Below are 16429 nucleotides of genomic sequence, written 5' to 3' on the forward strand. Positions count from 1 at the left end.
GGGGCCGTTTTATTACCCTATGGGAGCCCAAGACCCACGTTTTTGGGGGCCTCACCTCACCACACCTCACTCAGCTCTACCGGCAAATCTGATTACGTGAGCAGAGAAAAGATAAAAATTGATAACATGTATGCATAATTCCCGATCATACTGACCGATGAAATCATGAATACTAGAAATTTTGCGCGCTTCGAGCGATTAGGCGACTAAAGCTGATTCACTAAAGAAACTCCCAATGAAAATGATGAATAGTGGTACACAGTGTATCGCCGGAGGGGGGTCTGGGGGGCGAAGCCCCCCAGACGTTCGGTCTATAACACTATGGGGGGCCCAAGACCAAAGTTTTGGGGGGGGCCTGACGAAGTGCTGTTACGGCGCTGGGTGCAGGGCTCCATTAGCCATGGAAGGAAAGGAGAAGGGTTGATTGGTTTGCTCAGCAATGATCCCGAACACCAGACTTCTTCTCATATCACTGAGAGCTGAAAGTCATGATAGCCTAATGAGCTCTGTAATGAACGAGTGGCCGTTATTTCATACTTGCTCACTCACTCATTGAAACAGGGAGTTCAGTTCTCTGTTGGAAGGGTTTGCGGTGCATATACCCACTTGGAAACGAATGCAATACAGGCTCCATATGGGAATTTACTGGCGCCGAATACCGGTTGGTTGTACGGAATCCTCCTATATGTTAATTACATCGCATTGTATATCGTGTGTGCTTGTGCACGTGAAGATATAATCTGACGATTATTGAGTCTGCATGAGAAGCAAGTAATTTCGTATCCCGAAACAGCTTATACCTCGTTAGCTATGGCGAGATGTTGAAAGAAGCACACTACAAATTTAGTGAACTACGGCCACCTCGCAATTGCCAATCAGAAAAGCTTGGGCCTACTTATTACGCCAACTGCACTGTTAACTTTCCCCGGCAAATTACACAAACGATGCCACGCCAACCATCATTGAATTTTTATTCGTAAGCACTGAGAGCATTGTAATGTAGTAAAAATCGTACAGACATAGAAAATAATCTCAACAGCCCCATATCTGAACTGAAATTGCATAGCGCGAAGCCCCCATCTCCACTTTCACATCGACCCACGGTTGAACTAACTATGACGAGGGGGTCAAAACATGAGACCCCTGAGATTTCGATACCGCTAACTTATCTCGCCTACGAGACAGATCCTTAGGCATGACGTGTCGTAACCGGATTAACCTGAAGAGTCGTCAGAGGACATATCGAGGGATTCCGAAGATGTATCGTCCCCGCTCGACAAATCAGTACACGTATCATCATCGCTTTTAGTGCCGCGCATACCGAACGTTCTGATTGTACCCGGTATTTTCCGCGCGTACTGTATCGTCAATGGCGCGTGCTTTATTGCGTTGCTTGCTTTCTCGTTGCGTAGATGGTTATAATAAGACGAGTCTCGGGCTGAATTGGAAACGTACAACGAATTGGGTTTAGGCAAAGGTGTAGATCGTAACGTGTGGTAGTAGCGTTTGATATCGTTACTGGCAGGAGGGGGTAGATTTTGAGAAGGCCTGTCTTTCGTGGAAGGCGTGGTCGCCGTGGATATGCCGCTGTCTGTTGAAGTAGAGTCCAGCGATTGCTGATTGCTCTGTCAATCAAGATGGGGTGGTTAGTAAACAGCAGCAAATCAATCTAAACAGGCCTGAACAGGGTTGCTATTGAATTAGACAGTTTCCATGGCCGTAATGTTGAGATATGATGGTTGGCTTTGGGAAAAAAGTTTATCGTGGCCAAACTCTAAATGAGTCTAAACCAGGGGTATTCAACCTTAGGTTGGCAGTTTTAAGAGGTTCTAAGTGCTAATACGGAAACTACAACTATAAAACTACATTTCATCCAATTTCTAATCAGGCCTTGATGAAAGCTAGGGGACGAAACTGATGACTAGGGCGATTATTCTTTTGACCTAAAAAATCTAAATTTTGACTTTTTTCGACCCAAACAAACTGATTGTTGGCCAAATTTTGACCCAACGTATGCAGATTATGTGTCTTCCCACATTATGTTAAACTTGAACCACTTATCTTTATTTCTGGTTGGAGCTGTATGTCCTAACGAAGTAGTTTGGCCTGAAAAAACGTTTTTGGCTTAGAAACGAGCAAATTTTTACATGGAAAAAACTAATATTTTAACGACGTCTGGCCCTATGAAGAATTTGTTGTAGTACGAGGGATACTTTCCTACATTCTTGGGTAGAAAGTGCGTGTCCTTACTTAGAAGCTTGCCAAGAATGGAGAAAGAACGTTCAACAATAGCAGTTGTTGGCTGACAACACTCAAGTTGTGAGTACCCTGCTGGTGACACACCGTGTTGCTTCATTCTGACAAAGCTGTCTGCATCACAATTTTTCATCATGTGATACTTAATATAAGAATGATGCAATGCCCAAGAAGTCTTTCTTCTGTTAGGATATTGCGGTACGTTGACCATAACACCATGTCAACCTAGTTGTTTTATTTGACCGTTTATGTTTCACGATGAGCAGGCAATGGACCGTTTCCAATGGTAGGCCTATAAAGTAGGCTGCAAGCTGTAAAATATCAAATGATAAGTTCACCGACAGTGCAAAATCTACGACACAAACGAAATGCACACGTCAAAAAAATTCTGACAAATTCTGATTTGACAAATTTTGACCTAACGCTACAATTTTGACAAAATTTTCACAAATTTTGACATGTCAAATAAAAATCGCTCTACTGATGACCTTTCTAATATCTGGTCACTTTGAAAATTGTAGCACCATTTCACGTCATACCAGAAAGTGCAGTGCACAATTTAGAAAGCAGCCACCCACACCAAATCTTACTTTTTAGAACTAGGTACTTGAGAACTTTGCAAACCATCTTTTCCTACTTCCACAAAAGTAGTTTGACATGTATCTTAAATTGCTACTTCTGCTTATAATTGAGTAGAAATTCATCCGGGCGTTACCCCTACCCAAGTACCAACGCAGACTGCTTTTACCGTCTCAGCTATGACTTCACTTCTAAAATGACGCCATTCAATTCGGGAATTAGTGAACAGCTGGACAAATTCCGACCTCAAAACTAATATTCAGATGTTTTGACTTCGCCAATCGCCTCTACATATCACCTCGTCAATTTTCGTAGTCTCCACGATTACTTTTAAATCTTCAGCCCATCCCAGACTGTCTGCCAACCTGGAAAGAAAACAGGGCTTTATCGTAGGGTCATCATTAGGGCAAGTTTTTGCAACTTTTGCAACTTTTTTTACAGCTTCTGGAAGCTTCGTGAATACTCATAATGTATGTAGTACGGTATGGTGTTTTAATCTGTTTGGAGGAGTTTTATGTTGCAACTTCTTGCAACTTTTGTCTATATTTTTAATGCAACTTTTTTCTACAACTTTTATCAAGTATTGCGCAGAATATGTTATAAAACTATAATAAAGACTAAATTAAGGGATTTCAAGTGACGATGCGGCCCATCATAGGCGCCGGACGCAGGTATACTGGGTATGCCGTGTTTACCGAGCAATTTTTCGGGTATGCGGCATACCCACTATTCCGTTAGTCATGAAACTCCCTGAACTAACTGTTAAATTGTGCGAACCGTATGTAAATAAAAATGGAACCATGATCGATAGAATAGCGAAGGAAAAAACGGAACAAGCAGACACCGTGCGAATTTTAAACTGCTGGAACCTTTCGAGTATCTCATACCCTCATGATTTCAAAAAATTGTATGAAGGAAACTTCTGCAACTTCTGTTAAAATTAAAAAAATAAATGCAGCTTTCTCAGGTTTTCAGTGCAACAGAAACTTGCCCTAGTTATCATACGTCCTCCTATAGGATTTGTCCTCCTTTCTGAGGTTTTTGAAATATCCTCCGAGAACGCCCAAAGGTCCTCCTTTTTAGCGATTCGTCCTCCTCTACAGTATTTAGAGGTAAGATAAGGGATAGGGCCGAGTGAAAATGGGGGGATATATGACGCTAAACAGGAAATTCGTGGTCAGGACGTAAGTGACGACCTTTTTCTTCAGTCAACCTATCACAATTTCGTGGTGAATTTACCAATTTTTTCCCCGGATTCCAGTATTGTAAGTCCGAAAATTTTGATAAAGTGTCCCCCTTTCCCGATTCCAAAATATGGAAACCCTACTCCATCGTATCCCGATACATGAAAAATCGAGCAATGCTATTGATCAGTGGACGTTATCGTCTAAACCTGTAGGCCACCAGTTGTGTCAAACTCAACTTGGGTCGCAGGCCGGATCAGCCAAATGATTCTAATATATTACATATCCATACCTTTGTTTTTCACCGGAATGCTTTATTTTCTAACGCCATGCAAAATAGTTTATATCTATATGCCTCACGGATCCTGTGGGCTCTATTCGAGCAACACCGTTATTTAAAATACGATAATTGACCTTTTGAATATAGTTTAATCTACTAAAATAGTGGCTCTAACGACGATACACGTTGGAGTATTTAAATGCTCCTGTTTGTTTTGTTCGTGATGCGTCGTTCGTCCCGCGTATTCGTGGTGAGGAATTCAAGAGATTGTAAACTGGGGCGTTTAAGTTTCTGTGAAGGCCGGGGCTGAGGCTGGGACCAGAGATATTTGAATTACATTATTCGCGTAGCTATTGTATTCTCCACGCATTTTACATGCAACGGTTTCAGATTGTCGCTTTCGTCATTGTGAATAACTACTATTTGGTAGGTTTTCCAGAAAACTATGAACTAAGTGTGCACTTTTTTGCCTTTCCGAATCTTTAGTGTCAGTGTCATCGACTTTCTCATGGCGGGTTGCTTGAGCGAAATCTCAACAATGCCTGCAAATGTTTATAATGTGGACTATGAACGATGAACCTGTTCGACATTCGCTGTCTTGAGGGATTATTTGCGTAAAAAAACTTATGTTAGAAATGTGTCGGATAATACAATAATTTTTCAAATTAGTCGGAATGGCATCAAGAGCCGGATGAAATGGGCCGTGTGATTGACACCCCTGCTGTAGGCGATATCACTGCTGGGAATGAGGGATTTCAATTACTTCCTGGAGGCCATAAATATATGTTCTTACCTGTTCACAGTCTGAGCCAAATCTCCCGTGACACCCACATCGTGAGGCCTCCTCTGTCCTTTTTTCTTAAACGGCCCGACCAATTCCCTGTTCAGCAACACCCTGGGACAGTTGAGCCTCACGGACGAAGTCAGACTCGCGAACGGTTCGACTTCCAGCGACGTTCCCATGACGATCAGCAGGTCGCATTGCGGAAAATCGCGCAGGTAGTAGTAGAAACGGCGGGGCAGGTCCTCTCCAAAGAATACGATGTCCGGCTTTACGACGCCCCAGCAGAGTCCCCCTGAGCGACACCTTGGCACGACACCTTCGAGTACTTTTTTCTGTAAAAAAGCAGCTGCCTATATCAGAGTGTCATTGATATCACAATTTCAAACCGATAATGATATCTTGAATATGGGCCATTGTTGCCAATATTATCACAGACTACGGAGGGCTTCTTTCTTATAAAAGAGGTCAAACTAGTCAGCGAACTACCAGGGATGAAGAGACTCGAGTAAATCTTCACTAAAATGCCACAAAACATAATTAGCCACAGAGCGTTTATTCCGGGAAACAGATTTCCATAAAGCCCAGGGTCTAACCATAGTGTCCTACAGTGGCGTGGACAGAACTGAATCGCATGGCCCACTGCGATTGGGTTTCCATTCTTTCGATTTTACCAAAGACAATTTACGACACTATTTAGATGGGCTCGTGGAGCAAGTGAGCAACAGCAGCGAGAGTGAGAGTGTGAATGCTCAATCGGTGATATGTTCGTCGTTTGCGCTGTTGCTCACTTGCTACTGAGCTGCGACATCGTTACTCCAGACGGCACTGTGGCGTCATAATGCAAAATTCGAGGGTGAGTTTGGGGAGGTTCCAGAACTATGAGAAGAATAAAATTTATCTTTTCGTAAACAGTACCGCGGTAGCTTTCAATCGATACCAATTTTATCAAATTCCGTAAGTAAGTCTAAATAGCGCCAGAAATTGCCTTTGGTCAAATAGAAAGCATGATGTTACCCAACATCAGTGAGCCGTGCGATTTGGTTGTGTCCGCACCACTGTAGGACACTATGCTCCAACACTCACCTTGATTTCCGCCGAGTCATGTTTCTTCATACACTTTGTACACGTAGCCGTTGAGAATGTACCGTGCGCTTCGACCAGTTTCTCAGGAGGCACGCCAGCGACTGTTAGCACATAGTGAGTTGAGTACGTAATATATTAATGGAGATGCGTCCGATCCAAAGTAAAACATTCGACATAAATATGTCAAAGAAAGAATTCCAATCAACATTGCTACGATAGTGTCTTGATGCCAGGAGTGTTTCCATGCCAACATTTGTCATTTGTCTAGCAGTATATTATTTCCATGGAATAGGGTTGGTAACATGGTATGATAAACCAGATTACCGTCTTTTGCCAATGACACCATGAGTGAGTCTTTGACTACATTGTCTAGTCACTAGTTAGCTTGTTTTAGCCATGGAATAGCCTACATAGAGTTGAGCTTGATGTCATGACTGATGACCTTTTTAATTTTATTTTAGTCATTGGCTTGTGAAATTTTGCGGATATGCGTAGCCGCCTACAACACTTGAAGGGGTCCATAAACAAAGAAGTTTAAGAACCCCTGCCCAAGGCTGTAGCACAGTGGTTCCCAACATGGGCGGTACCTCTCCTAGTCGGCGATTTTGAGACAGGCGATAGGGGGCGAAAATGTTACAACGTCCAGTGAGATGTACTTGCTTAACACGGTCAAATAATGCACGTGAAGACGGCTTAATCTGCATATGACGTGACAAACAAGGTCAACTAGACGTAAAATAGACACGGAAACCGGTTTTCCGAGTACCTACCACCTCTAAAAAATGGCCTTTTTCCAGTAAATTTACCAGCGATCAGAGCTAGGTGAATATATTTCGATTACATAAATATGGGCCGTGGCGAAAATTTGTGTCAAGATTGATAAGGGGGCGATGAGTCGACAAAGGTTGGGAACCACTACTATAGCCTACCACCGTGACGTGATAGCTTATAATTTTGAATATGTAGATTATTTGTGGCGCCATCAATCATCAGGCATTGGTCGGAAAGATGCATCTTGGAATTTCGTGATTTTATCTGACAAACTTAACACAGTCTACTCCCTCACGGTAGGCCTACTCACTGGTGAACTTTTCACAACTTTTGTTAATCAATTTTCTAAATCGCTACTTCAACTTGTCAGCCTCGACCTAATCTACGTTTCATACTTCCGTGAGGACATTTCAGACTTTTTAAACTTCTACATCGAGTGGATTCGGCATTCTCGAAAATCTCTACCTTTGCACATAACCGAGTATAAGTGTACATTACTTCTACAGCCATGTTGAGCAGCCTCAAAGACTAATTTAACCAGCTGTGATATTAAACAGGAGTAATGGTCACAAAATCTTAAGCACTCACTTCGTTCCAATCCGTCAATGTTCTGCGTATACATTCTGAGCAGTAGGCCTTTGTCGTGGAGCAGTTTGGCGAAGTAATGCGGCATGCACGGCTTGTATTTTCCGCTGGGATAAAGCTCTCTGGCCAACGCGAAGAACGGTTTCGGATCGTAGTGGAAATAGTCCAGGTCAAAAATAGCAGTCGGGTTCGGTATTTTGTACTTTTGAAGATTGTCGTAAAGTCCGGTGCCGGGCGTTCTGAAAATGGAGTAGTCCCCTATTACTGACAATTCACTAGGGATGGTGTGAATGTGACGTTCGCGTTCTGTGTGTGAACCTCAGACATTTAGAGGTTCACGTTCACAAACGAACCTTGGTAGTTGGTAGGTTCTGCACTGTGAACCTTTTGGATATAATACAATTTTTCACGTCATAAGATCTTTGGTTGAAATTCTTTGCAATTCAACTTTAGACCACTCTATGCATGGCGCTGGCAGCATAAAAAAATGAACACTAAACGAGCATGTACCTTGACAATCTCAAAAATTTTACTTGCTTTGTTACAAAAGTTTGCTCGAAATATCCAGCTTTCCGTTTTCCGAATATTTAGTGACTCTCTGCTGTGAGCTTGACCCGCAATCACACAACATCAGGAACGAAATACACTGCGTGTAGGTAGTCAGCGAATGATGCTTACTCAACCAATCAATGAGATTGATATGAAGAATACATCCGGGGCATATCGTAGGCCCGATACATCGTTGTCTGATGCAAAAAAAATGTAGCAGGCGTACGGGATCCATCTTGACTTGATATGTTTATTGCACCATAAAACCAAATCCGTGCGATTGGGGTGTTGGCTACTTTGTTTATCGGTTAATATCGGTATTAAGTATAGCAACAGGTTTTACACTCTACTCAATATCAATGTAGCAATAATCAGAAGCCGAATACGTTGTCCAGACAGGCCTAGACCGTTAAAGCGTAAGCCTCGTCGAAATTGCTGGCAAAGCGATGAAAGACATCGATTTTATGGAATTATTGTAGTGTTTGCTTGCTCCAGTTGATGCCGTTTAGAATGTCAGCAGGCACTTTAGCATTGTGTCCTGAGTTGTTGCTAGGTATTGTGTGCACTAAAATGTAGGGTTGGAATTAGTAATATGACGTCACAGGTTAACGTTCGCGTTCACACAGAACCTTTCAAAGAGGTTCGCGTTCACACCAACCTGAACCTTTCAGGGGTTTGCACAATCCCTACAATTCACTCGTCTGTTAGTATTCGTAATGTCTGCAGAGGTGGTAAAATTAGTCAACGATGGTACTCAAAAAGAGGCAGAAGTAACGCAGTAAATTTCTACTCAATGACAGGTAGAAGTTAGGGCCGGGTACAATGTTTTAAGTACTCGAATCTGAATTAAGTATTAATTCTATTGATTCGAGACAGTAATGAAAATATACGCTTCTTGCCACTGCTAGTTACTTTATCAACGAAAATTATACTTTCGATACTGTTTTCCGTTGTGGCAGCCTTGAAACCAGGGTTGTAACCAGGTCACAAGGTTCCGAGTCACGAGTCAATCTCACTTTTACAGTCGAGTCGAGTCATTCTCAATACACCACCGAGTCCAAGTCAGTGAGCAGACGTTGGAGTTCGAGTCATAGTGTTGTGACTCGAGTCCAAGTCAACCCACTTTTTCAACTCGGCTCAAGTGATATAGAATGGCTCGCATTCATAATATCATAATTTTCCTCAGTCCTAACAGTTTTTCGCCCTATTTTCCAAGTATAAGGACTGATAGATGAAATACCAACTATGTCGTGACTTTACTATTCTTCGGAATTACAATGAAATGTATATCTTGACAAAAATTCGCGACTCGAGTCACTGCAGCTCTGCTTGAAACCTCGATTGGTAGTATCGCAGCATACGAAACATATCACACAAAGCTACGAACGTTACTGAAAACAACATATTTCTGAAGTCATGCGCAACCCTCAACATTGCCACAAAGTCTAATATATCGTATTGAATGTACGTACACTTCTAGTTTAAAGCATCGAGACCAAAATCACTATTTAATGAATTTATTAACCTAATGTAGGCCTACTTCGATAGCTGTTGAGGTCGGTCAGACATCTGCGGTCGGCCAAAGATGTCAATAAGTAAATTGAATTCGGACTGCATGTCAGATGTAGAGGACCTTAGTAAAGACAACACGTGAACATCAGTCATCTTGGAACGCAGCCTTGTTCATGGTCGCAAAAGTTTGCTCGCAAATGTATATAGACCCGAACAGAACAAGTGGTTTCATGACCATCTTCCTCAAGTTAGCAAACTTGGATTCATTCTGTGACGCATTAAATTTGTTAATACTTTCAGCTTAGAATTTCACTTTAAGATAAAAACTTTCCGCGGCCCGCTCAAAATACTGTCGCGGGCCGTGTGTGGCTCGCTTCAAAGTGCCCAACTCTTATTCTGATATGGACTGCGTTGAGACCTTCTGCTGATACAAATCATACAATACTTGTACAATTACGGTTGGGAAATAGTAGTCATAACAAAATATAACGCATTACCTGAAATCCGGTATGCCACTGCCCGTGCTGATACCGGCGCCAGCCATTATGATTATATTTTTCGCTTTCCCGGAGGATATCATCTTGGCGATGTCCTTGACTTTGTCGTATTTCTTTACTTCACCGCTGTGATTGGTGTCCGTGGATAAGCGTCGTTTTGTTACTCTGAAAGGGTAAAACAAATCATCAAAAATACACAAGGTCAAGCGAAATTATTCAAAGGATGTAAACATACTGAAATGAACTCGAGTATTTTCAGGCGACCATCCTCAGGGGTAATCGTCAGCAACCAGTAGAGAATTGGAAAGAACACTGTGCATCAACAATAGTTCCGTATCACCAAATATGACGTGACAGGGGGCAAAGAGAAGCGCTAAAGCTCAACACACTATATTTAGATGGTACATGAACTCCTATTGGCACAGACTCGGCTGGCGTATTTTGATAAAAATTGACTACAAGGCACACAATCCAAAGTGTGAACGAACTCTGCCGACGACACGACATCTGTCGTATCGATAAATTCTCTCACAAACAGGACAATCTCACCAATGTTTGCCAATGGCGGCATTCATGGTGATGCAGAAAATGGGCACTGGAATGAAATTGAAAAGTTCAAGAAGTAGTCTTGAAGTTTACACCCGAGGCCTGCAAACCAAATTATAAAATTACTAAATAATATACATCTGAACCATTGCAGAGTGACTAACTAGACTAGAGCTATCCTAACCCAAATCCTAACATAACATAACCCTAACCCAACTTGACCCAAACCATTAGTCTGAAAATAATGTCTGGTTGGTGGTAACAACTGAAAAATGCCAAAAATGAGAGCTGTTACTTACATTTTATCTTTTTTCTTTTCGTCGCTCAACGACAGCTTGGAAAACCCTTCCGTGATAGAGGTACTTTTCGGTGCAGACTTTTTGACAGTAGCGCCATTTTCTCCGATGGGGCGTAAAGGCTTTTTATACGTCAGCAGTGTCCTGTGCTGGAGAAAACATCCAAAAGAATTCAGATGGATACGATAGGTATACTGTCTATAGTGTGTCCGCAGATGTCACTAGAAGGAGTGAATATTGATATCAGAAGTTGTTGATCTGGGTTGTGTTGCATTTCAAACTCTGAAATACGCCTACAATGCCAATATCATCATCTCTTTTAGATACTAACTGAGCGTGGAATGTCTTTTATTTTATTATACCAAAGAGTCTGCAAAATTAGTTCACTGGAAACTTTCCACGGAGCTTTAAGAAATAGGCATTAGGCTACCAAGTGATCTATTATATATATATGGAATCATTTTCACCTGTTTCTGCTTATTTGGTGGAGGTATCGACTTAGCACGAGTAACCGTGGCATCATTTCTTGCATTCTTTCCGTCTTTAACTGCTGGAAGTGTCGTTTTTGCGCGTTTTTTCTTTCCTGATTTCACATTGTAAAACTCGTTACAGGCAACTGATGGAACTGACGCTATATTCGATCGTATCGTGATAACCATACCTTTTTTTCTGCGTTGCTTAGCCATTAGGTCCAACAGGGCGTGCTATCTTTTGGGCATACAGTGTAGGCTACATGTCTACTCTGTTTATCCATTAAATGCCGGACTTTTTCCTAAATACTTAGCCCGACAAACGAGCGTCAGTGGCAACGCCAAGGTTTCTTTCTTGATATGGCTTCACGTCCGTCAACAAATCTTCAATGCTAACGAGGTCATGACCCCAACTGTCTGAAACTTCTCTATCCAAATCTACGCTAGGCTAGAATCGTTAAAATACGTTTTCTGTGTAAGCATATGTCTTTTCGTTGATATTATTTCATCATCTGGTTATATAGCGTTTGAATTAACTGGTTTCTCGGCTCCAAACATCGCATTGATGTGATTTATTTACGGAAACATATCGGTTCCTTCCATTGATATCGCCTTTTGTTTGACGTAATTGTAATCAAATACCGAATCTACGTGAAACCAGCTATTACCTTTGTTCGTGGAAATCCACTGGCGTGGACTGTGGATACCACGCTTTGCAAACTCGAAAGAAAATACCTTGAATATAAGCATGTCTAAACACTAATTCAGTTCAGATTTTTTATAATTTGATCATTTCCAAACACTACCAGATTGCAATAGGATTGCTTGCTGTAGTCTTTCAAAAACACACACTTCGGCCTAGAACAGGCCAACAGGGGTATCTTTAATTATTATTATAGATGTACTCACCGTAAATACTATTTTATTCAAATCAAAATTTTTTGACGGCAATAACTTTATTCGCTTCTACTGGTTGGAATTGAACCAAATTTGGTGAGAATCGTTCCTATAGACAACGTAACACATTCATGGGGTGAACGGAAAATTTACAATTTGTTCAATATTTATATTTATATACTAAATCGAAACTTTCTTCTCCTGTACCAATGGATGACGGCTATGGAATTGAACCAAATTTGGTGTGTATAGGCTTAAATTAGGTAACCTAACCTATCAAGTAGCCAGTATGATTTGCGAAAAAAGTCATTTTTGAATGCCCCTAATGCACAGTGTACACCAGTCGTTCCCAAACTTTTTCGGTGTGAGGGCCAAATTTAGAATTTCAGAGTCCTACGGTCGGGGCCGCACGAATACTTACTACGGCTATGAAACGGACCCAAACAGTCATCATGGGTATTTCGGAGTAGTTTTATTGCCCTGGCGAGATTTCAAAACTGTACACTGTTTACCGCTACTTATCTGCTGCATTGGGTGTCCGTTGAGTGAATCAGCTTTTCTCGTCTAAACGCGCGAAGCGCGAGAAATTTCTTTAGTTTCATGACTGAATCGGTCAATATGATCGGGAATTGCATGTATTGCTATCAATTTTCATCTTGTCTCAGTTCACGTAATCTGATTTACCGGTAGAGCTGAGTGAGGTGTGTTTGTAAAGGTATAGGCCCGCTCAATAGGAATTAAGATGATTTGTCCTCTTTTTTGACTGTTTTTAAAGTGTCCTCGGAGGACGCCCAAATATCTTATTTTTTGAGATTTTGTCTACATTTATGAGGATTTTGGTTATATATAGGGCCAAATTCGACTGATATACATTCAGTCAGCACTGTAGGAACGCTACGGCGGCTATTTCGTAGCTAGACCGGGAAGGTTTTTTTTTTCAATGTTAAAGAAAAACTGTATTTTCCGGGAGTTGAGCCTCTTTTTCTTTTTTACTCAAGCGACCACGAGGGAGAGATTTTCCTCCGGTTTTGTAAGTTATCAATACCTATTTATATCTATAGCTACTGCTCGTTCAACTGGAAAGTTAGGGCACATTGCATTGAAACAGCAGTGACATAACGTTAGCAGTCTATATACTCACAACTTTCCTGCAATTCTATAATTAAAAACCATAGAGGTCAAGTCAAGCAAGAGTATTTTATAAATATATATTTTATTTTTTTCAATAATCGATTTCCTAATATATTTTGGGGCCGCAAGAAGGCTCTCTGCGGGCCGCATGCGGCCCTCAGGGCCGCACTTGGGAATCACTGGTGTACACTGAATGAAAAGTGAAAGAAGATATAATATATTAGGCTTTAAGCGACAAAAATGAGGTGGTATGTCAAGGAATAAGGCGATATCGATAGGTCAGGTCGGATTTTTTGTGCGAAGAGACTGTGTCAGCATTGCGCACCTTAGATGGAACTTTAATTGCCTGTAAAGCACCGTACGAAACGAACGAAATTCTCTGGAGCATCCAATTAAGCTTCCGAGACAAATCAAGCATTTTTGCCAAACATTATTTTAATTTCGGCTCTAAGAATGTTTGCTGTAGCATGCTTGTTGACTCAAAAAGTATTTTGTACTATATCCACCATCTTAAATCATGTTTAAAAAATACTAACGCTATACTCGGTATAAGAATTTCTTGGCTCCCGACCTCGAACGTTGGTAAGAGAAGTACTGAGAAGCTTATAGTCAGAGAATATACGGTATGCACTGAAATTCCTAATTAATTTTTACTATACAGGCCTTGCAAAGCAGAGTAGATATACTTTTCAGAGTCCATCAAGCAAAGATAAATATAGTCAACACTTGTTCTGCATTCTGCTGTAGCACCTAGCTTAAATACCGCTTTTGCAATGCTTTTTGACGTGTCGACTGGCTTCCATACAGAATCTTCACCTGTGAAAGCAAAAAACGATCACGCACTCGACCAAGTTCATAGTGAAATGAATTTAGGGTGGACAAACCGCGGTCTAAATCGATCTATATAGCAACTGTTCGAATCTCTCTGTCAATGCCAAAATCGTGTGCGTGACGTTCCGATGGTTACGCAGAATTTCGCATCGCAATATGGACGCATAAAACGGCTGCGCGTGAGTGTTGATATCCTTCTATAAATCGATTGCAGTGAATATGAAAAAGCCCATGCAGTGAAGGTGAGCCGAGCCAAAAGTCGGCAGCAAAGACTCAAAATACAGACGCACGAATAACGAGAGTGACTGATGGCGGAAGAGCGCGAGTATGAAAGTCGTCCGTAATATGCCAAAAATACCGCAAAGACACTGATGTTTATGATATTACCGTGCTGGGCGCGAATGACCTTATAGGCGATAAGCGCCAATGTGGTGAATAAAACAAACAAGCAAACTGCTAGAATCTCGTTGTGAATGTCAAAATCGTGTGTGTGACTTTGCGACGGTTAGGCTACGCAGAATTCCGCATCGCAAAGGACCAAAAACGACTGCGCGTGAGTGTTGATATAGCCTATATTAGGTTTACCATACGTCCTCTTTTAAGAGGATTTGTCCTCTTTTTTGATTTTTTTGAAAGTGTCCTCGGAGGACGCCCTTTTGTCCTCTTTTTTGAGATATTTGGTCATTATAGCAAAATCCGACTGAGATGCCGTAAATCAGCACCGAAATGACGCCCCGACGGGTATTTCGGGAGCCGAGCGGAAAGATGACCTGTTTTAGTCGACCGACCACCAAATAAGTGGGTAAAATTTACCGCTCCTCCGGTTTTGCAAGTCTGAAAATTCTGAAAAAGTGTTCTCTTTTTAGATTTACAATATGGTAACCCTAGCCGATATCCTTGTACAAATCGGTAATCTTTTTCATTCAAATGACGAATCGCATGCATGGTGCATTGTTGAAACCAGAACATTTTGCGTTTAGGAACAAAATATAACAAGATATTGTTAACCATCGAACCCTTACGTGGTTTCTGCAATTTGTGACGCGCGATTATCAAGCGCCAAATCGCCCAAATCTCATATCCTCATAGTTTTGTACATTTTATGTTGATTTTCTTTGAAGTATAAAAATAATTTTAGGGACAGGTTTATTGAGCTTGAATACTTTTCCTCGCGCTGTGAGGGATAATTTTAGGTAGTATATATCACCAAAAAACGAATCGCATTATTAGCGATCGCTTGCAACCGCCGATAAATACATATGCCAAACATGTGGCACGCATGCGTGAATGCCATTCATGTGCGTGCAAATAATTTTTCCCTGCGGGATGGCATTGGCCTTGTGTGGTACGAATTGCCAGGACAGGAACTTTCTGTGCCAGCCATTTAGTGGCCTAGGGACAATTAAAGATGTAATTCTATATTTATCGTAGTTTTCGGTCATGATGGCAGTCCTTTTCGGCCAAGTTTTCTCGCTGCCGATCTTTCTGGCACACTTCTCGGAGTCGCATGTTACATGGCCTAAAACTTCATATATATATTACTTGGTGCGCGTCGCGGTGATGGACGACGCCGAAATGTCCATTTCTGGGAGCCATGCGTATTTTTTCCTGGGGGACCGCGTGTACCCAATAATCAAGATATTTTCCATTAAATCACGCATAGCGCGAGAATGTTTTGAAAAAGTTGCTTAAATTTTCGAAAAGTGCTTTATCATTTATGTTACTTCACGAAATAATTTTGGGCCACCTTCGAGCTCGTCCCCCAATTGGGGGTTCGGGGTGCGGTCATTTGATATCATGACAGCTAGCTTATAAATGGAGGAGACTAATCCGCTCTGGAGAGCCTTTTAAATTTAGAGTGTAGATGTCGATCGACATAGATGAAGTCGAACGTATCAATGCAGCACGCCGGACCCCTGAGACTGACATCGGTAATCACAGGGATTCGCGCAACCCCCGGTCAAGAACCACTGCTCTAAACTCTTCCCAACGTAAATAACCGGATATTCGAAAATGAATCGATTCATCCACTTAGACGCCCTTCTCGATCTCGCCCAGCCCTAACCCTGATATATAATTCTGCATAATTTATCGCTTGTGCTTGCAAACATCGATTCGGCGCCTTCTTCAATGCCTTTTACCACATACCCCAACCCAAAGCCCTTGATAATGTTCGCA

The 16429-nt window shown here is 41.6% G+C and overlaps 1 protein-coding gene across 2 annotated transcripts; it reads right to left on the bottom strand.

Moving 5' to 3' along the window:
- Positions 1–955: 955 nt before the first annotated feature.
- Positions 956–11900, bottom strand: LOC145434960 (NAD-dependent protein deacetylase sirtuin-3-like). 2 transcript variants are annotated; one of them, XM_080312203.1, is made up of 9 exons: positions 11584–11900; positions 11390–11505; positions 10926–11066; positions 10081–10245; positions 7526–7761; positions 6167–6267; positions 5093–5415; positions 3134–3200; positions 956–1625 (listed from the first exon to the last, which is right to left on the bottom strand). In XM_080312203.1, the coding sequence occupies exons 2-9, from the start codon at positions 11452–11454 to the stop codon at positions 1215–1217; spliced, it is 1509 nt and encodes a 502-aa protein (XP_080168329.1). In that variant the 5' UTR covers positions 11455–11505; positions 11584–11900; the 3' UTR covers positions 956–1214. The 2 variants fall into 2 exon arrangements, with proteins under 2 accessions (XP_080168329.1, XP_080168328.1); XM_080312202.1 differs by having other exon boundaries at positions 10926–11071; positions 11584–11887.
- Between the last annotated feature and the right edge of the window lie 4529 nt (positions 11901–16429).

This window comes from Botryllus schlosseri, chromosome 1 (assembly GCF_051294905.1).
Source record: "Botryllus schlosseri isolate E-star chromosome 1, Bs_hap1, whole genome shotgun sequence".
NCBI lineage: Eukaryota > Metazoa > Chordata > Ascidiacea > Stolidobranchia > Styelidae > Botryllus > Botryllus schlosseri.

Excerpts from the sequence above, each read along its gene's own strand:
- LOC145434960 (XM_080312202.1), bottom strand. The coding sequence starts at position 11,608 with ATGGCTAAGCAACGCAGAAAAAAAG. Across the intron at positions 11,072-11,389 it reads CACCAAATAAGCAGAAACAG|CACAGGACACTGCTGACGTA; the intron begins GTGAAAATGATT and ends TGTTTTCTCCAG. Across the intron at positions 1,626-3,133 it reads AGACTACGAAAATTGACGAG|AGCAATCAGCAATCGCTGGA; the intron begins GTGATATGTAGA and ends CTTGATTGACAG.